This window comes from Glycine max, chromosome 10 (assembly GCF_000004515.6).
Source record: "Glycine max cultivar Williams 82 chromosome 10, Glycine_max_v4.0, whole genome shotgun sequence".
Classification (NCBI taxonomy): Eukaryota; Viridiplantae; Streptophyta; class Magnoliopsida; order Fabales; family Fabaceae; genus Glycine; species Glycine max.
Genome location: NC_038246.2, coordinates 43,152,404 through 43,173,078, shown reverse-complemented (window position 1 = coordinate 43,173,078; position 20,675 = coordinate 43,152,404). Strand labels below are relative to the sequence as shown.

Genomic DNA, 20,675 nt, shown 5'->3' with positions numbered 1-20,675 from the left:
GCGTTCGGTTCTATTAGTTGTACCTCTTCCTCGCCGGCTTCTTCTTCTTGTTCTCCCTCTGATCGGTGAGTTATTTTCTCTCTCGTTATGATGTCCAATAAAAATGCGAACATCAATATTTAAATTTAGACTCAGACTAAATTTACGGGATTAGACTAAAATAATTGGAAATAAATAAATTTTAAAAAAACTAAAATTAAAATTGGAGATAACTAAAACACCACATTTATAATTTTTACTTTTTACTAAAGTTAACAAACTGATTAAAGTGTGCAACACAAGGTAAGAATGTTCAAATTGATAGCTTGAGTGAAATAAGATCATAACATATATAATTTTCAAATTATGAGAATGATACTGATTACAATGACCTTAATTAATATAATTATGTTTTTTTAGAAATAAAAATAGAAAAAAACTATTTGAATATTGGGTAGAAAAAATCCTAAGGTGCATTTGCCTAGATGAATTTAGGCAAAAAAAAAAAAGTAAATAAAATGATGTCATGTGATATTTGTATACGAAGTACAATCTTCTTTTATGATCTATAATAATTATTTGATTTATTTAAAATTATATGTTTTTTGGTCTCATGTCATAATGAATCTTTTTAATTACATATTTTTTTTAATAAATTTTAACTAACATTAGTGAGTAGTGAATATGTTACAAATTATGTTAAAAAATATGACTCTTCTTAAACATAGTTGGGATAATAACTCACATTTATATATATAATTAATCATACATCCAAATGAATGCCAAATATAAATTAAATGTTCAATTGTACATTAATCTTTTTTTCTTCTTTTAAGATCAAATTGCTACGATTGTAATTGTACTATCCATATGCATTTCATCACATCAAATATACTCTTGAATTTAGGTAATCATCTTAACTTTTTTTCTTTCTTAATTTGCATAAACGACAAAGATTACACATTAACTTTATCCTATGCAACATAATACTAGTTATTATTATTATAGTCAAGACTCAAGTTATTATTATTAAAAAGAAATGTACAATGATATAGTACTGTGTACTAGAGAGAAAAAGACAATGGAGAGAGAGAGAGTGTGGGGTTCGTAAAGTTCAGTAACAAAAAAAAGGTTGACAAAGTGAGTGCAAAGCCAAAAACAAAAAAAGATGTGAAAAATGGTAACACTCTAAACATCCATAACACCATCACATCACCAATGCCTACTCTTTCTCCCTCACTCATTCTTCTTTCCTTCTCCAAATCGCAATAAATAAAATCTCGCGGCAAAATCTTTTTCTCTTTTTTCTCTCATTCATTGATTTTCCGATGGGATTGTCGCGCAACGCGGCGTCGCAGCCGGAGATCGATGACGGCGGCGGCGGCGGCGACATTGGATTCGGTGCGATCCGCGGCGGATTCCCCTTCAAGCGGAACCCTAGCCACCACCGGCACCGTGGCTCCTTCGATCGGCAATTGCCGCGTTCGAACAACAACAGCAACAGCAACAACAATATCAACCGATCTCACCTCCACAAGCGCAAGGGCTTGTTGCTGTGGCTCTTTCCGTTCCCCAAGTCCAAGTCCGGATTCTACGCCTTCATCATCGCCGTCGTCTTCCTCTTCGCCCTCGCCTCCCTGGTCATGCAGAGCTCCATTACCTCCGTCTTCCGCCAGCGCGCCGAGCGCGCCAGCTACATCCGCGGAGGAATCCGCTTCGGCTCCGCGCTCCGCTTCGTCCCCGGGAAGATTTCGCAGCGGTTCCTCTCCGGCGATGGACTCGATCCGGTTCGCTCCCAGCCGAGAATTGGCGTTCGCGCGCCAAGGATAGCTCTCGTGAGTTCCCCTTTCCGTCATTCATTACTGATTAATGTGAATGTTTTGATGCCGTTTGTTGCTTTCACTCGAGGATTTAGTTGTTTTTTTTATTAGGATCTTGGTAATTTATTGAGCTTAAATGTTTAGTTAATGCGAGATATATACAGTGTGTTTTATTTGAAGGATCCGTTTCAATTGTGTTTGTTTCTTTCTTTCTTTCTTTCAATGTTGTTTAGTTAATGCAGTGAAGAGTTTTTCACTGTTAGTTATGACTTTTTACTTTGTTTCTTTCAAAGCATTCTTAATTGTTTTAACGGTCCATATTGGTATTCTGTTTGATTAGTTGATTGTAGGATAATAAGAATATGGAGGCATTTTTGTTATGACGGGAGAATTTGGCATTTTATTCCAATTGCCAAATTCTGGACTCTTTGTTGATCCTTGAGCTTAAGTAGGTTGTTCTTTTTCCCCGGTTTTTAGATAAAATTCTCCCTTTTGATTAAGGCTAAATTGAATGGAATGCCAATAGTCTCAAAATATCTATGGCGGCTTAGATGCATTCCTGATCTGATTTTTTCTTCAGAAGTTTACCATCAGGAAATAACAGAGTGCACCAGGTCAGAGTGAACTCCCTGGACTGCATGTATTAAGGTTATTTTTGGTATGTTATATATTGAATAAATTTAAAATGCTATTTTTGCATTGTATAAGAAAAAGATGAATAGCCAATGCTTGGAGGAAATAAGTACTTTTAACTCAACTCCACAAAATCAGCTTGTAAATTGAGGACTGCCCAAGCCTTTTAAGAACAGCATTTGCCATATTTCTTGTCAATATAGGATCTCAACAGAAATTCTACACCTTTGCCAATGTCTTTGCAGTCAAGTGACCCATATTTTCCTTAGGAAGCACTTGATACCAGGTTTGATACCCAAAGAGTGTCAGACAAACTGTCAAAATACTTTTGCACATAGCATCTTATTTTTTCCATTGCAGCACCCAATCTTAGTACTCCCTTCACCAAAAAGAAGAAAAGTATAAGGAACTTCTCGAAATTATTTTTCTTGGTGGTATAGTTTAATAAATTTTAATTTATAGAAGGTTGAAGAGTTCAGCGTACTTAGTTCACATACATAATGTACAAAAATTCTGCACCCTTTAATTTCCATATAGCTTCTTATTAGAATTTATCATTTCATAGTGGCTACACTTATTGTTTGGAACTTTTAATATAAATCTAAATGTCCGACAAAGAAGTGAGTGTTTAATTCACTGAATTGGTGGTCCTTGTAAATTTGTAATATAGCATGCTACAAACTCCTAATTCTAAGTTATTAAAATAGGGTGATTGCAAAAATGATGGAGGATAAAGAAACTATGTTCTTCTACCGACATTGGATAGGCATGTGTACTGCTATGTAGTAATTCCCAAGCCAAAGTACAAAATTTATCCAATCTTCTTAATTTTATTTGGATCATGCATATGTTATGCAAATCTTTATTCCCCTCTTCTATTCAAACAAAATAGAGACGGAAGTCATGAAACCATACAAGTTATAACTTGTACTTTGAGCAAGAATCCCTGTCTAAGAACTTTGATAATTACCTTCATGATTATGGGTTGTTTCATTGATTTTGAGTAATGAGCATTGCCTCAAAGAAGAAATTCTTAGCTTTTCAACAGCATATGTGGAATAGCAATATTTCTAGTTTGTGGTCCTGAACTCGACCTTGTAGCCCTTGGGCCAAAAAGGTTGACCCCAGAGGTGTGGGCTAGTCATTTGGGCCTCTTATATTTTTTTTAAAAAGGAAAAAAAAGAGCTGATTACATTAACTTCTGTGCACTTAATTGGGTTCCCACTTATCAAATATCTCAAAATTCAATTACGTCATCTGCATAGTATCCTGCATGGAAAGCATCTTGTTAAGTTTTGTTACGATTACATGCTCTTAATATATTTATCTGTGCTTTTTTTGTCTATCAGATATTAGGGCACATGACGATAGATCCCCAGTCATTGATGTTGGTTACTGTGATTCGGAATCTACAGAAGTTGGGTTATGTCTTTAAGGTACATCATTTGGATTTTTTGTGAGATATTATCTGCTTCATAGATCCTGATAATGATTTATTCAAAACCTAGGCCTGTGATCCAAGTTTTACAATAATTTATACTTGAATCATTGTCAAAATGAGTTACCTCTAATTAATGATGTAGCTTGTTAATTTATGTTTGATTTTGTAATGAAGTATAAATTTTTGAGAAACCATACATTTCCCCCGTGTCTATTAACAGATATTTGCAGTAGGACATGGGAAGGCCCGCTCAATATGGGAAAACATAGGTGGCGGAATCTCTCCTTTGAGTGCAAAGCATCAAGGCCTGATCGATTGGTCAATGTATGTGTCTTTTACTAACTTTACTTTGATGTTTGATGCCAGGGGTTTAAGTTTGGGTTACCTATATGTCAGGTTTAGTGCTTTAACATTTTTTTTCAGTATATATGTTTTCTGTGTAATTTCTTGTTGTAATTTGATAGGTGTTTAATTTATCTCCCCCTTTTCCTTTTGGTTTCTCAACAGTTTTGAAGGTATCATTGTTGACTCCCTAGAAGCAAAAGTAGCCATTTCAAGGTTGGTTTTCTTCATCTAAATTGCCAAATGGTTACTTCTGAACTTTTTTTTTTTTGAGGGGGGGTCCAAATTTGGTCCCCAGAAGTTGAATCAACATTGCTATTCTTTGGGTGTATTCCAAAAAAAAAATTAATCATGTTGCCTAATTTTTCTGTAAGTACTTCTTGAAAAACTGTCCTATGAACTGAAGATCACTTTGATAGATTGGGTTAACAATTAAATTTATTGGACATGTATTCTATCACTATTGTCTTCATGTCTTGGAAGGTTGATTGATGTTTTGACCGAATCCAAGGCTGTGAGCATTCTGTGGCATCTCTCTTTAGTTATAGTAGATGTGTCTTCTTTGAAGTTTTAGATGCTATGATTAGTGAGTTTTATATTTGTGCAGCGTTATGCAGGATCCTTTTTGTTCTGTACCATTAATATGGATTATTCAAGAAGATAGCCTTTCAAGTCGCCTTCCAGTTTATGAGCAAATGGGTTGGGAGCATATTGTTTCTCATTGGAGAAGTGCTTTTAGCAGAGCTGGTGTTGTTGTGTTTCCAGATTTTACTTATCCGGTAAAGATGCTGTAACTTACGCTCAAAGACGCAAACCTGGCAGTATTAGAATAATAGAATCTGTTCTCCATCAGACTTGCCAAAAATGTTTTGATGCTATTGCTCATTTTTTATTTTTTCCTGTATCAGATGTTATATAGTGAGCTTGACACTGGAAACTTCTTTGTGATTCCTGGATCACCAGTGGATGTGTGGGCTGCAGAAAGCTATAGTAAGACCCATGCAAAGGATCAGCTAAGAGAACTTAGTGGATTTGGTAAAAATGATATGTTGGTTCTAGTTGTTGGGAGCTCTGTCTTCTATGATAACCTATCTTGGGACTATGCTGTTGCAATGCATTCCGTAGGGCCTCTGCTGACAAAATATGCAAGGAGGAATGGTGCAACTGACTCATTTAAATTTGTTTTCTTATGTGGCAATTCCACTGATGGTTATGATGATGCTTTACAGGTAGTCTTTCCTTTTTAAGGTCTACATGTGTTATCTCGATGACTTGATGCCGACAAATATAAGACATTAGACTGCTCACTATTTAAGCAATTAGTATATGTTTTAATCTTCTCTAACTCTAAGAAGTTACCTTAATTGAGTATTTACTTTAAATGATTTGCACTTGTCAGGAGAAATATATATAAAAAATTATGAAAACAATTATAGAATTATATCTTAGGAAATTACTTTGCTGTCAAATTAGGTTTTAATAGGTAACTACTTCACAGTATTTGCACAGGTTGATGTTATTGTTGGAATTTAATTGTCTAATAAAAGAATATATGAAACCAAAATTGAGCACTGTGATGTAAATTTGATACTGAAGAAATAGAAATCTTGAAGATGAGCTCTCGGAATATATTTGTGGCAATGCTCTGTTTTATTATGTTTGACTTATCTTTACTGATTTATTAGCTGTTGATGTAGGGAGTTGCTTTACGTATGGGACTTCCTCATGGTTCCATAAGGCATTATGGCTTGAATGGTGATGTGAATAGTGTGTTACTAATGGCTGATATCATCCTATATGGTTCTGCTCAAGAGGTGCAGGGTTTTCCTCCATTATTAATCAGAGCAATGACTTTTGAAATTCCAGTCGTTGTACCTGATTTTCCAGTGTTAAAAAAATATGTAAGTTTGTTCTAGTTTTTCCTTTTCATCATTCATTGATTTCTGAAACCATAACTACTACTACTACTTTCCTTCATTTTCATTGAGCTTTTCTCAACTCACAGATTGTGGATGGAGTTCACGGGATATTTTTTTCTAAACACAATCCTGAAGCTTTGATGAATGCTTTTTCACTTTTGCTTTCAAATGGAAGACTTTCTAAATTTGCTCAAGCAATTGCATCATCTGGAAGACAACTTGCTAAAAATGTACTAGCTCTGGATTGCATAACTGGCTATGCAAGGCTTCTGGAGAATGTACTCAATTTTCCCTCAGATGCTTTACTGCCTGGTCCTGTTTCTCAGATTCAACAGGGGTCATGGGAATGGAATTTATTCCGAAATGAAATAGACTTGTCAAAGATAGATGGTGATTTTTCCAATAGAAAAGTTTCCATTGTTTATGCTGTTGAGCATGAGTTGGCAAGTCTTAATTATTCAACAAGCATCTTTGAGAATGGAACAGAGGTTCCACTGCGAGATGAACTAACCCAATTGGATTGGGATATTTTGAGAGAAATTGAAATATCTGAAGAGAATGAAATGTTTGAAGTGGAAGAGGTATGGTCTAATCTTCCTTATCAACTGTCTCTGTTTCATCCGTTTGCAATTCATGGTCAGTTTATTTTATAGATAGCTGATTCGTTAAAGTCATTTCTTTCTGTTGTAGGCTGAAGAGAGAAGGGAGAAAGGTGTTGGCGTATGGGATGATATATATCGTAATGCTAGAAAATCTGAGAAACTGAAGTTTGAAGTCAATGAGAGGGATGAAGGGGAGCTTGAGAGAACAGGACAACCTGTGTGCATTTATGAGATATACAATGGTGCCGGAGTGTGGCCATTTTTGCACCATGGTTCTCTCTATCGTGGGTTAAGCCTTGTGAGTATCTTTGTCCATAGTTAAGACACTTGATCTCTTGTTCTCTTTTAGCCTTTTTTTCTTTCCTCTTTTTCAATTTCTTTCTTTCTAGTTCAATATGATATTTTGATCTATTTATTATAATAGTCTCTAGATATCATTTTTAAATATTCAAAATTTAGAGTGCTTCTCTTTAATTTTATTGCCTCTATTTTCCCTTATGAAGCCAGAGAAAAGCATTAGTATGCTATTAAATTGACTGTTTAACTTATCCGATATATCTTTTGAATTTAATGAAAAAGGTTTTGTTTTGTGTCTTACTTAAATCTACTGGAAATAAGTTGACATTTTTTCTGATAATAATGAATATTATTTCTGGCAGTCTAGAAGAGCGCAGAGACAAAGTTCTGATGATGTGGATGCAGTTGGTCGTTTGCCTCTTTTGAATGACACATATTATCGGGACATTCTCTGTGAAATGGGGGGAATGTTTGCAATTGCAAATAGGGTGGATAACATTCACAGGAGGCCTTGGATTGGGTTTCAATCATGGCGTGCGGCTGGTAGGAAGGTATTCCTTTTGTTTTGTTTGCCAAGTTTTTCTTATATGAAGTATAATAAACCTTGGTGAATATGAAAATCCAAGCTAAGTAGCTTTGACAATTTAAAAAATTGCTTAAGTTAGCCTTGAGTTTAATTAAGAAACTAATATACCTTTTATTTTAGGTTATGCATCAATTGATGCAAGTATGAAGTTTTCTTTGGAAAAAGTTGCATCTTCTTTTGTTTTTTGTTTCATATATATGTAACTTTCCAATGTATGGAAAGTTCTTTTTGAAATTATTGATTGATTGATACACATCTTTTGTCAATGCAGGTAGCTTTGTCAGCGAAAGCTGAAAAGGTCCTGGAAGAGACAATGCAAGAGAATTTTAGAGGAGATGTCATATATTTTTGGGGACGTTTTGACATGGATCAGAGTGTCATAGGAAACCACAATGCAAATTCTTTTTGGTACATGTGTGACATTTTAAATGGAGGCAACTGCAGGTATATAATGAGGAATATAACATTATACATTCATTTTGTTTATTGCTGTATTTCAGCTTCTTAAGAATTCCAAGCATCCCACCTCCTTCCCTGATCTTTCCTAAAGTTGCATCTAGTGTTATTTGCACTACCTACAGAATAAAATGTTTAAGAATCACTTAGCTTAATTTGGTATGACAGCCCATGTGAAAAATACGAGATTTCCTCTAAAAGAAATATGTTTGGAGGTTCAGAACTGGAATTTCTAGAAGTTGGACTTTGGAGTTTGGATATTATAATGTGTTTCAAACTCGACTGATATTATTCCTCCAATTGCATCAGAACTGTTTTTCAAGAAGGCTTCCGCCAGATGTATGCATTGCCCCCCCATGCAGAAGCACTGCCCCCCATGCCTGAAGATGGTTATTGGTCAGCACTGCACAGCTGGGTGATGCCAACCCCTTCTTTCTTGGAGTTCATAATGTTCTCTCGGTAATTAATGAATCCTTGTTAGCTTTCCTAACATTAGGTTAATTAAAGGTACTTTCTTGATGTGAATGTGACTAGAAACCTGAAATGTTGTCAATTGAATGCAGGATGTTTGTTGATTCCATTGATGCTCTGCACAGAGACTCCACTAAATACAGCTTGTGCTTGTTAGGATCTTCAGAGATTGAGGTAATTTGTTTGCATTTTCTTTCAAGGTTTCTTTAATTATTTGTATTTCTTACTTCTGTTCTTTCTATGCAGAAGAAGCACTGCTACTGTCGCGTGTTGGAACTTCTCATCAATGTATGGGCTTATCATAGTGCACGAAAGATGGTATATATAAATCCTAACACTGGTTCTATGGAAGAGCAGCACCCAATTGAACAACGGAAAGGTTTTATGTGGGCAAAATACTTCAATATTTCATTGTTGAAAAGTATGGACGAAGATCTGGCCGAGGCTGCAGATGATGGTGACCATCCAAGGGAAATGTGGTTGTGGCCAATGACAGGAGAGGTACACTGGCAAGGGATTTATGAAAGGGAGAGGGAAGAAAGGTACAGGCTAAAAATGGATAAAAAAAGAAAAACAAAAGAAAAACTATTTGAAAGAATGAAGTATGGTTACAAGCAGAAATCACTTGGACGATAAGACTTGAAATTTAGTCAAACACTTTGTGAACCCATTTTTGCTTCAGTCGGGAAAATTGTCTCGCAAATTGGAGAGGCTTTGATTCTAACATTGGCACAGATCATAGAGACAGTATTGTTTCTTTCTTCATTAACTGAATACGTATACTCTCAATCCTCAGTCTCAGCAAAGGAGTTTCCCATCTTCTGCTGTTCATTAATTTCACGGCCTTTTTTCATGGTCAATTATTGCAGCACAGAAGACACAGGTTGTTCCACTTCGAAGTGTACTCATAGTCTATAGAAATGCATCCTCCAATTACATTTGATTTAGCTTAAATTTTTATTCTTTCATTATTGTATAGTATTTGGTAAAACACTAGTGGCAATTTTGAGTAGAATAATGGCTGGTTTTCACGTGAATCGTATCTGTATTATTATTGTTGCTGCGCTACTGCTGTTATTTTTTCAGTAGAAAGCAAATAGCTAGTAAAATAAAAACATTCCGCTGGTAGATTTTTACTTTTAAATATGTTAAGAGTTAAGACTAAACCTGCCTATACAGTTATCAAAATTATATTCTTACATATTATAATATCTAAATTTAAGTGAAAAACTATTTTGACTTTTATATTATATTTTTAAAATCTTACTGTTCAGTTAATTTTTGCATACTTTGTGGTTAAACAGACTTTAGCATTTTTAAGTCATGTAACAAATTTAAGTGTTAATTTTTTTTAGGCTCTCACTTTTAAGGATTTGAAATGAAAGTTTATACCTACAATTGCCCGATTGAGGATTTAAATTTAGTTTCTTGTGAAAGTGTTTGGTTACTTACGACTGCATTAGTAATTTGGATAGTCTTTTGATAGTTGGATAAAAAGAGGTTTCATGTAAAATAATTTTACATTGTTTAAGTTTTAAAAATTAATAATTATTGATACAAGTATCATTTAAAAAAAAACGAATTTAAACATGTTATTTTTCTTGAAATAGAATGACTTTAAATTAAAACTAAAAATTACTCTTTTATAGTAGAAAATTTTCATTTATATGAAATTATTCTATTGGATAGTCTGACATATTTCACTCATACTTTTAAAAATACACATGGTCTTACACAAAAAGTAACGAAACAAATATTTACTGTCATAGTAAATTGTTTTAATTGAGTAATTGAGACCAATGTTCGATAGTTAAAGGTACAAAACTTCTTACTTTATAATAAAATACTTGAATCATATATGCAATTAGAAATATTTTGTGTGTGAAAATATATGCAATTAGAAATTAATGTGTTAAGAAATAGAGGAGACAATGATACTGAAAAAACAAAAAAAAGACGAACAATTACAATTTATAAATGTGAAGCAACACATTGTTTTTGAGATTGGGATTTTTCATTTTCCTCAAAAGTTGAAAATAATAAAATAGAGTCTCCCGCGCCTACACTTGGACCAATCGCTATCGTAATGGTAGTGGTACGATGCGCTTGGCCTCTTTAATGTTGCGAGTGAGGGTTTTACTCTCATTAACACAATACTCCCAAAACCCTCTTCTTCCTCTTCCTCCTCCCAAGTATTCTCCCTTTCCTCTTTCTCTATTTCCATACCTTTTTCTTCTCTCTTTATTTTAATTCTTAATTTATCTTTTACCTTACTACCATTTTATCATTCTTACAATTCCCCGAAGCTACAGCAAAATCTCTTTCATTTTCTCTAAACCTATTCGCCATCAATTTCTGGCTATAATGGTTCTGGGCCCAAATACTTCTATTCAATGCTTACTTTCGCTATTTGGGGAGGATCTTATCTTATGCACTATGCACCACTTCAATTGAATTTTGCTAGTGATGATTTTTTTGAGTTGTGGAGCTTATATATGTTATGTAACCTTTCTGTTTCTTAGTTGATTATTATTACTACTACGCGCAGGTTGAGATTCTACAAACATGATGCACTCTGTAAAGGGTGGGTGGGGGAGAACGTTTGCGCTTGCTAACCACAATGATTCCGAAGGGAGAAAGACTCGGATTCGCCGCTCAAAGCAGGAAAGAAAGGCAATGGTGGAATCCTTTATAAAGAAGTAATTCCTGCTTTTTGTTTTACAGATTATTGAATTTGAGTGTTTAATTATTTTATCCATACTTCCCTGTTAGGAATGGCTTTTGGAGGACGTGGTTGATTTTTACCAATTTCTTTTGTTATTGTTTCTTACTTTGCTACCTGTTATGATCAATGCATATTGATGAACTCTAAGGGAGATTCACTCGTTTTGTCAAAAGAAAGGACAATAACGATGCTTATTATAATTGATATTTTATGCTTGATTAATCCCAATATGACTACTTTGTGGCATCTATTCTTGGCACCAGTTTAATGTGGGAGTGCAAAATTGATATTTGCTTCCTGTTCAATTTTAATAATAAAACTGGTGCATTGATTTTTTTAATGAATATTTTTACCATTACTTTGTTAAACTTCTAATCACAGATGAGACCTTTTGTATTTGTGTATTCTTTCTGCTATTTGATATCAATCGACTTCTAGTTTTCTCTTCCACCGTGCTGTTATATCACAATTCACATGCTTACAGGGTTGAATGCTTGAACTATTTAGTATGTTCATATTATTCTTTGCAGTTGTTGTAAACTTGTAATTTAAGTCAAACTTTAGGGAACTGTTTTGTTAATGATTTGTTAAATGCATCACTTGTATTTAATATTTACTATCTATTTACTTGTCTCCAGGTACCAAGAGTTGAACAATGGAAACTTTCCATCACTTAATCTTACGCATAAAGAAGTTGGTGGCTCTTTCTACACAGTACGGGAGATTGTACGTGATGTAATTCAAGAAAATAGAGTGTTAGGTCCTGCTAAGTTCACTTTAGAAGAGCTAAACACTGATCAATTTTTTGAACAAAATCCGCTGGGTTCAATTGCCAGAAATCCTCAACCTTTTTTGGCTGCATCTTTAATTGAAAATCATTGTGAACCTGATAAACTTCAGGATACAAATAGCAAAATGATTTCTGCTTCTGATGTGTCTTATACTGAAGCTGTGCACCAGGCGGTTGACAAAGGGCATGTCATAAGTATTGGCCATGTAGATGTGACAACCAATGAATCCATTGAAGTGCCTGTTGTTGCTGCTGATGGGTGTGATACTGGAGCTGAGCTTCCAATGTTTGACAAAGGGCATATCATGAATGTTAGCCAGGTTGATGTGACAAGCAATGAATCTGCTGAAAGTGTTGTTATTTCTGATGAGTATTGTTGCGCTGGAACCGAGCACAAAATTATTGACAAAGGGCATGTCTTAAATGGTAGCCAGGTGAATATGATAACCAAGGAATCCAATGAAACTGCTATTCCTGAGACACAGGTGGATGATTCTTCTGCACTCAATCAAAATGTTGAGCAAGAATTGGCAGCTGCCGCGATACCAATGGCTGAAGTAACTGCTGTGACAGAAGACTTGATAGTAGAGACATTTCCATTAAGCTCTGTTTCTGGGACTACTGATGGAATAAGAAGTCTGGGAGGGTTGGGGGACTCTAGTAATTCACCAGAAAATGATATAAAAATGTTGGAAGTGAAACAAGGTGAGAAGTATGCCCCTGGAAATCAAATATTGGAGAACTCCTCTAACACTGGGCTTGATAAGGAGGAGAATGTACAAGATATATTAGAAGAAAGCTCCAATCATTCTACCCGCAAAGAACATTTTGATCATCATGAATTTGAAGATCGCACTGATTCTCAAGTTAGAGCATCTCATCAAAATACCACAACCTTCAAAACCATTGACCAAAACCAGATGATAGATGGAGTTAAGGTTACATTTTATTATCTATTCTTTTATTTTAATGTTTTCTAAAATTGTCTTCAGGTATTTGAATTTTTTGTCCATGTTTCCTTGTGCATGTGTTGGGGGTGCTGAGTAGTTTATATTATTTTTGGTTAAATTGTGTTTTACAGGCAGAAAATTGGATAATACTTGGAATGTATCTATTTTTTTTATCCTCAGCTACTGTATTAATTGTTTGCATTTTCTCTGGAAAGATTAGACTTGTGGATCTCACAAATAATAAACAATAGTTAGTAACTTTTTCTGATAGTTATTTGAGGATAAATTTCCTTGAAACATTTAAATGTATTCTTGCAGACAAGCACTCACACCAATAACCTCAGCAAGACTTGTAAACCTTCAGAGGAAGATGGTAGCCTGCTAAAAGCTGATAAACATAGAGTTGATGATCAACTTGGTGGCAATTCTCAAAGAAGAAAAAACACAACTGTGGATAGGATCAATCTGTAAGTATATCTAAAATGATTTTATCTCAAATAATGTGCAGATTTCAAACTCCATTTTATTTATAGAAGTTAAATTGATTTGGTTATTTTGTAACACCTAATTGACCCTTTCTATGGTTTTCGCTGCAGAGAATCCTGGGATGGAGCAGCTAAGAAATCTGCAAAACAAGAACCTAACCCTCTTTTAGCTGTTTTGAAAGTTTTTGTTGATGCTTTTGTGAAATTTTGGTCGGGATGAAGATTTTAATGTCTGTTTCTTTCTCTTCTGTCGTGGTCTCTATGTATGGTGATGGTCGAGTTGATGTTTTGTACCTAGCAGAACAATTTTGATTTAGCCTTGATCATTTAATGAATGAGCTCATCGTTTTTCTTTTGCTTTTTAAATTACAACGATCTTTTTTTCGGAGTTGACCCTGTTGTGTGGTATAATCATGTAAGTTCATTTATGTTTAGTATTAGTAGATGGGATGCAGGTCTTAATTGTTTAGCGTGCAATTTATTTTGTATTGGAAATCAGAATTCATAATTTAGGGGAAGAATCTGTGTTTTAATTTCACATCTCAATATCCTATCTCATCTACTCTGAAGTACATTTCATACATTATTTTTGCAATTTATCAAAAATTATGCTAGATTCTCCCACTTGTTGTATATTTTATGGTTAATTATGTTTTTAGTCCCTAAATTTTTTTAGATTTCAATTTTTTATTCTTGAGCAAATATTTGACTGATCTTAGTCCTTAAATATTTTTTATGTTAAGATTTTAGTCCTTACCGTTAATTTGCATTGTTAAATGATAATGTGATGATAATTTTATTATTTTTTTATTACATTTTGTGGAGGTTAATTTTCTGACGATTAAAAATGCATAAAATGATGGGTAAAATTCTTAGTTAAAATGGGTATAGTACTAATTAAACTATTTTTTTATTTTGTGATCCATAAAATTTCTTTTTTTGTGAATTTGGAGGAAGAGGGTGATTGAGTTTCGTCTTTTGAATTCTTGGATCCTCTTTGACTTATTGGATCTGGAAAGTGTTTGTTTTCAAGTGAATAAATGAAATAATTTCTGGCCGTTTTTCATCAACATGAATTGTTTAGTATTTAACAATTTAGTGAAATATTCTTTTGGGTGATTTTTAGTCGTAAAGAAAATGTGATAAAATAAATTAATAATAAAATCAATGTCATGTCACTTAACGACACAATGACAAAGCCTAAAACTTTAATGGACAAAAAATTTAAGAATTAAAACTAGATAAATATTTGTTCAACAAAAACTACAAAGATGAGCAAAAACTAATTTATTTTAATACTAGTTTTTATATGTGAATGGTACACATAGCGCAAGGCACGTGACTGCCCCTAATAAAACTTTACATGATACAGAATACTGACTAACAATGGAGAAATAAAACCCTTACCTATCGATAAGGTATATGGACTTGAGTGAACATTTTGTACATGTGGATAACATACATTGACTTTTCAACGATACACACAGATTGATATAGGTCACATTGGCAGAACAAAATGATCCAGGGATAACATCATGCTATCTCATAATTTTTCGCTTCTAAATTGAAGATGTAAGTTGTTGTTTGGTTTGGACATTTTTTGTTTTGATATTCAGTGAAAAACAAAAGATATGATTAAAAATATGTATGGTTTAAAATTTGAAAATGTTTTTATTGAAAATATTTTTAAATAACTACTGATTTTTGAAAATATTGCACCATTGACTTTCTCAAATTTATTTCTTACAATCACGTCATACATCATATTATTATTATTCTAACACCATTAGGTTGATCCTATTGGTTTCACCAATCCTACCCTAATTTTGCTCATTTTTTTTAGTTTTTTTTTTAAATTGTGAAATAATAATGTAATACAAAGATAATTTTTTAAATCTTTCTCTAATACTTTTATTATTTCTGTTTATTATATGAAATAGTAAATATCATCTCTGTTTGAGTTATTTCTGTTATATATTTGAAGAAGTAAAAAGACGAGTATGATGGTGTAAAACCTAATCTCTGATAATGGGAAGCGGGAAGTATTAGTGGTGAGGTTTGAGTCCAGTATGTTCTGGAATGCGTTGGTAAATCCGATTCATATTCATTTCAATGTCTGGCAACGTGCTTTTCCCGGATGAAATCCTGGTGGAAATCCTCCACAGACTTCCATCAAAGAGCATTCTGAGATGCAGCGCCGTGTGCAAGTCATGGCGCTCTCTAATCAGCAACGAATCCTTCATCTCCCTCCACCGCCGCCACTCCCCTTCCTTTCTCCTCCTTGGCTTCAGCAACAAGCTCTTCCTCCCCCACCGCCGCCACCACCACGATCCCTCCCTCACCCTCTCCTACACCCTCCTCCGCCTTCCCTCCTTCCCCGATCTCGAGTTCCCCGTCCTTTCCTTCTGTAATGGTCTCATTTGCATTGCCTACGGTGAACGATGCCTCCCCATTATCATTTGCAATCCAAGTATTCGACGATATGTCTGCCTCCCCACACCCCACGACTACCCTTGCTACTACAATTCCTGCATTGCCCTCGGCTTTGATTCCACTAATTGCGATTACAAGGTTATCAGGATTTCTTGCATTGTGGATGATGAAAGCTTTGGCCTTTCTGCTCCCTTGGTTGAGCTTTACTCTCTTAAATCTGGCTCTTGGAGGATCCTTGATGGCATTGCTCCTGTCTGTTACGTGGCTGGAGATGCTCCCCATGGCTTTGAGGACGGCCTTGTTCATTGGGTCGCCAAAAGAGATGTGACTCATGCTTGGTACTATTTTCTTTTGACCTTTCGTCTCGAGGATGAGATGTTTGGTGAGGTTATGCTGCCTGGGAGCTTGGCTCATGTATCCTCGGTTGCAGTTGTGGTTAAGGTTGTCGGAGGTGGGAACGGGAAGACTCTCACTGTGTACCATGTGAGCGCCTGTTATCCATGCTCTTGTGAAATCTGGGTGATGAAAGAGTATGGTGTGGTGGAGTCTTGGAATAAGGTCTTTTCTTTTAGTATGAACGCATTTTGTTTGGTAATACCATCTTTGGAGATGACAATCATTGAAGTTGCAGTTCCACCGGCAGCTCTGTGTGTTACACACAGCGGAGAGGTGTTGTTGCTCGTGGATGTGGCAGGAAGGAGATGCCTGTATTCACTGGACATGGAGAGGACAAGCTTTACGGAACTTCAAATTGAAGTAGACACAGAGTTTGTTTATTCTGGTTATTATGCTGAGAGCTTAGTTTTACTGAACAATGCAAGTGGTGTAGTGTCTTATTAAAGTGGTAATGTCATCCCAATCTGATACATATGCAATATATATGTTAATAACTTGTTACATGTATCTGTATTTTCTACACTTTGCGTTGCTTTCTATTAGATATGTTCTGCTTGCTTCAAATTCTAAAAGAAATTATTAGAGATTGTGTGGTACCAAAAGTTCTTCCTGTATTTTGGGATGCTACCTTCATTTAATTCATCATGTTTTGCACCCGCACCCTGTTTATGAACGTAGTTTTTGCTTCCTCACTGTGATGGTGTTTGACCAAATTATATGAGCTAGTTGTTTAGTAACTTTGCCATCCTACTTCTAGTCTTGAATTGCTTGCAGTCTTGTTAAGTTTATTATTACAATCAAAATCAAAATTGTGGTAGGTTAAGGAATAACTGGAAAGTCAAATCTGATGGAAATCATGACACTTTGTTCAAGAGAAATTTGTTGATTATCTACCCAAAGTCCCAGACCACTATGTAAAAATCTCGCTGATTCTTTTTCAAGTTTGAAATTTCGCATCCAGGGAACATGTATTTATGGCTGTATATGTGTTTATTTAAGGACAGGGAGGGTTCTGTAATTAATTATGGAGGTATTTAAGTAGTCTAGAGTCAAGTCCTACAACATTAAGCAAGTTAATCAATTTGATGGGTGGTATGGATTGTCTTGGGGCATCCTAACGACTTACTGCTGAAGGAGTTATGGAGCCAAATACTTGGTTGAAGAAATTTGGCCCAAAGTGATTGAGGGAATGAGGGGTAGATTCACAGTGCCTGTCTTTCGTGGTTAAAAGACCATTATAGATTTTCCTATGGTGCTACGTTGTTGTCATCCACTTCCCCATTTTAAGTACAAAAAGCCAAGTTTTGTCATTTATCAACTAATTATTAAAGCCAACTTTCGTGATCAATTTTTGTTTTGTGTACCATCGATTCGCACAGTGCCGACTGTGTACTTTTGTGAATTCAAGTTGTTTTGTTTCAAAATTCCATTAAAAAATTTAACGGTGTTGGCAATTAATATGAATCGGAACAGTTCTGAGAAAAAGCTAGCTGCTGCAACCTGCTGATAGTTGTTACTATGGGTTGCTTTGACCTTGAGTTTCATACATTGCTTTGCATCACCGACAATGTTGAAGCATTAAGAACACGGAAACTTTGTTTTCGTGGCTTCTTCGTGTACTGTTGTTAGTTTACTCATTTTGAGTTGGCCCATGATTGAAGTTTTTCCAAGTGTCCCAGCTAGCACAGCTACAACTGCATAATAATAATGATAAAATCCAAAATTCCTGTGTTTCTGTGAGAATTAAGAACAACCAATAAGATAAATTCCAAATGCATCATTACTTAACACCCAATCACCCTCTGCCTAATAATGTTCAAACCCTTCTTCATAACTCACCGAAACTTGTGTCTCTTGTTGACATTACAAAAATAATTTTTCGTTGTGTATTAGTAATAAGTTACATATCAGCACTATCTTCTTCCTCCTTTCCCTCGGTGCATATGTAATTTTCAGATGCAATCTGCATGGAGTTACTAAATTAAGTGTCAAACAAAGTAATTCCAATCTCGGTACGTATCTGCACTATCTCTATTCATCTTAAACAAGTCATGCTGAGAAGCTTTAAATCTAGTAGGCGCTAATTAATTAATCAATGATTAGTTTAAGTTCTTTAGGAAGCTTTAAATCTGGTAGCAGTGAAAGGTACGAATTAAAACATTTTCATACAAGAAGTGACCATCATCATCTTGAAATATCATATTATATGTGCTTAATTTAATGAAAAAACCTTTAATATGTATTAATAGTAATTAATGACAAAATGGATAAAGGATTGTCATTATACGTTAAAATATGTTGAATTATATGTTTATCACATACTATGATATAATGTATACATTAATACATGTCATATTGATAGTTTGGTTTTAGTACATGTCATACTACCTTTTACTGAACTCATAATTTCACTTTTTCTCAAAAACTGAATCCAACAATTACCAATATCTTTTTCTCTGTACTCCACGCTAACAACTTAAGCCGAACTGAGTTCACTCAATCGTGAGTCATGATGGCTGCCAATGACGGATCTACGTTGAGAATTGTGGGGGCAGTTGCCCCACTAACATTTTAGTTTTTATATAATACTAATTGTATTTTTTACATAATCTTTATAATATAAGCAACTTTATAGATTGTCGAAATTACTTTTTTGAAATAAGTTATTTTAAAAAAACTATCTAAATTACCTGCTTTTCTCTTTCTAATTTTCGATGAAAATTCTTGAAATATATATATATTTCGTAAGTAAACGTCAATTTTTTTATACATAAGCTATAAAGCTTTTCGATCTGTGTGTCTTTTGATGTTTTTTTGGTATACATGCCCTGGATTCTTTTATATATATATATATATATATATATATATATATATATATATATATATATATATATGATTATTTTGTTTTATACGTTGCTTTGGATGACAAATTGAAGACGTTTTGGTGGGTAATTTTTTTGCATTTTCTTTTTAAATGATTTATTTAAACAAAATTGGTTGTGCAATGTGTTGTTATGTGAAGTGATGTTAAATGTTTTTAGTTGTTTTATTTACAGGATATTGATTATCAAGTGTTACAGGAAGAAGTCTTTAACTAAAGCGAGTTTCTAGGTTTTCTTCTAATTTTTTTGTATTTATTTTATATTATTTGAACATGGTTATCTTTTATATATATATAAAGGTAGGGAAAGAAGAAAAAGTTAAAGGTTAAAAAAGTATTATATTTAAGTTATATCACACTTTTAATTATTTTGGCCTTCAACCTTTTTCCTCAAGTTTCGCCAGTGGTCATTCTACCAAAGGGTTAATCTTATAATTAATGATATGATATTTATTCTGTTTTCTTTTTTGATATGAGATGTACAATGATTGTAATGTAAAAACAATAGTCTACAATAATGCATAATAGATAGTAACTCATCCACATCCTAGATCATCGTAAGATGACTTTTATAAATATGTCTTACTTTTTTCCGAATTGGATAATATTGGTATGTATTTAGATTAGTCATTAGAAAAGTATTTCAATAGTAATAACTATTATATTGCATCAGGCAGCTGTGAGTGGCGGCAGACAGTCAGAGAATGGAGGGGGGTTCTGGTGGCGGCGAGCGGCGGTGAACTTGTCGGAGCGGAGGAGGGAAGGAAGAAAGAGAGAGGAAAAAAAAAGATACTAAGAATGCACGTACAGTATCAATGTGTAGATGAGGTGAAGAATCTAACGGTGTTCAAAAGTGATCCACAATAGACCATTTGCAAAACTGGTTTAGCATAGACACCATCTTCTTTCAAAGTGTATGATAATATAAGATTCTAGGTGAATCTTTATTCGGCATGTGATTGGTAAATGATACAAAAAGTTGCAACTTGCAAGGGATTCCTTGACAGTGAGACCTGCAACATTTTATTAATAAATATAGCCAATTGGCCAAGTTAGACAGTGGCGTGAATAAATTAATTTTGATCGTAAGTTGAAAGAACAATGTCTGATAACCTATTCCCTGATGAAATCTTGGCGGAAATTCTTCGTAGACTTCCACCAAAGAAGATTAGTCATGGCGGTCTCTAATATGCAGTTCTTCCTTCATCTCCCTCCACCACCGCCACTCCCCCTCCCTTCTCCTCCTTGGCTACTCTTTCCACTGTGACGACCCCTTCCTCACCCACTCCTCCACCTTGTCCCTTCCCTTCTTCAACAATCTCTTTTTCACCTCCGTCGTTGCCCTCTGTGACGGCCTCCGCCACTAAAGGATACCAATCTGTCATCATTTACAACCCTTGTGTTCGGCGATTCATTAGCCTCCCCTCACCCTGCAACTACGGTTACGACTATTCTTCTTGCTTTGGCTT

The 20,675-nt window shown here is 34.6% G+C and overlaps 3 protein-coding genes across 7 annotated transcripts; all 3 read left to right on the top strand.

The window, feature by feature from the left end:
- The first annotated feature begins 863 nt into the window (after positions 1 to 863).
- On the top strand, positions 864 to 9,583 carry LOC100779157 (uncharacterized). Of its 2 annotated transcripts, none has more exons than XM_026124145.2 (14): positions 864 to 1,814; positions 3,782 to 3,868; positions 4,094 to 4,197; positions 4,381 to 4,431; positions 4,823 to 4,994; positions 5,124 to 5,444; positions 5,913 to 6,116; positions 6,221 to 6,715; positions 6,825 to 7,034; positions 7,396 to 7,584; positions 7,891 to 8,063; positions 8,385 to 8,534; positions 8,639 to 8,720; positions 8,796 to 9,583. In XM_026124145.2, the coding sequence occupies exons 1-14, from the start codon at positions 1,308 to 1,310 to the stop codon at positions 9,180 to 9,182; spliced, it is 3,132 nt and encodes a 1,043-aa protein (XP_025979930.1). In that variant the 5' UTR covers positions 864 to 1,307; the 3' UTR covers positions 9,183 to 9,583. The 2 variants fall into 2 exon arrangements, with proteins under 2 accessions (XP_025979930.1, XP_003535489.2); XM_003535441.5 differs by having other exon boundaries at positions 870 to 1,814; positions 8,793 to 9,583.
- Positions 9,584 to 10,552: 969 nt separating this feature from the next.
- Positions 10,553 to 13,862, top strand: LOC100778620 (uncharacterized). 4 transcript variants are annotated; one of them, XM_006589295.3, is made up of 5 exons: positions 10,553 to 10,738; positions 11,095 to 11,245; positions 11,910 to 12,999; positions 13,330 to 13,478; positions 13,608 to 13,862. In XM_006589295.3, exons 2-5 carry the CDS (start codon positions 11,112 to 11,114, stop codon positions 13,714 to 13,716), a joined length of 1,482 nt encoding a protein of 493 aa, XP_006589358.1. In that variant the 5' UTR covers positions 10,553 to 10,738; positions 11,095 to 11,111; the 3' UTR covers positions 13,717 to 13,862. The 4 variants fall into 4 exon arrangements, with proteins under 4 accessions (XP_006589358.1, XP_006589359.1, XP_040861770.1 ...); XM_006589296.3 differs by having other exon boundaries at positions 10,583 to 10,738; positions 11,910 to 12,993; XM_041005836.1 differs by having other exon boundaries at positions 10,692 to 11,245; positions 11,910 to 12,993.
- A 1,354-nt stretch (positions 13,863 to 15,216) lies between these two features.
- Positions 15,217 to 16,901, top strand: LOC102666785 (F-box/kelch-repeat protein At3g17530). Its single transcript, XM_006589294.4, has one exon. The coding sequence runs from the start codon at positions 15,609 to 15,611 to the stop codon at positions 16,767 to 16,769; it is 1,161 nt and encodes a 386-aa protein (XP_006589357.1). The 5' UTR covers positions 15,217 to 15,608; the 3' UTR covers positions 16,770 to 16,901.
- Positions 16,902 to 20,675: the final 3,774 nt, after the last annotated feature.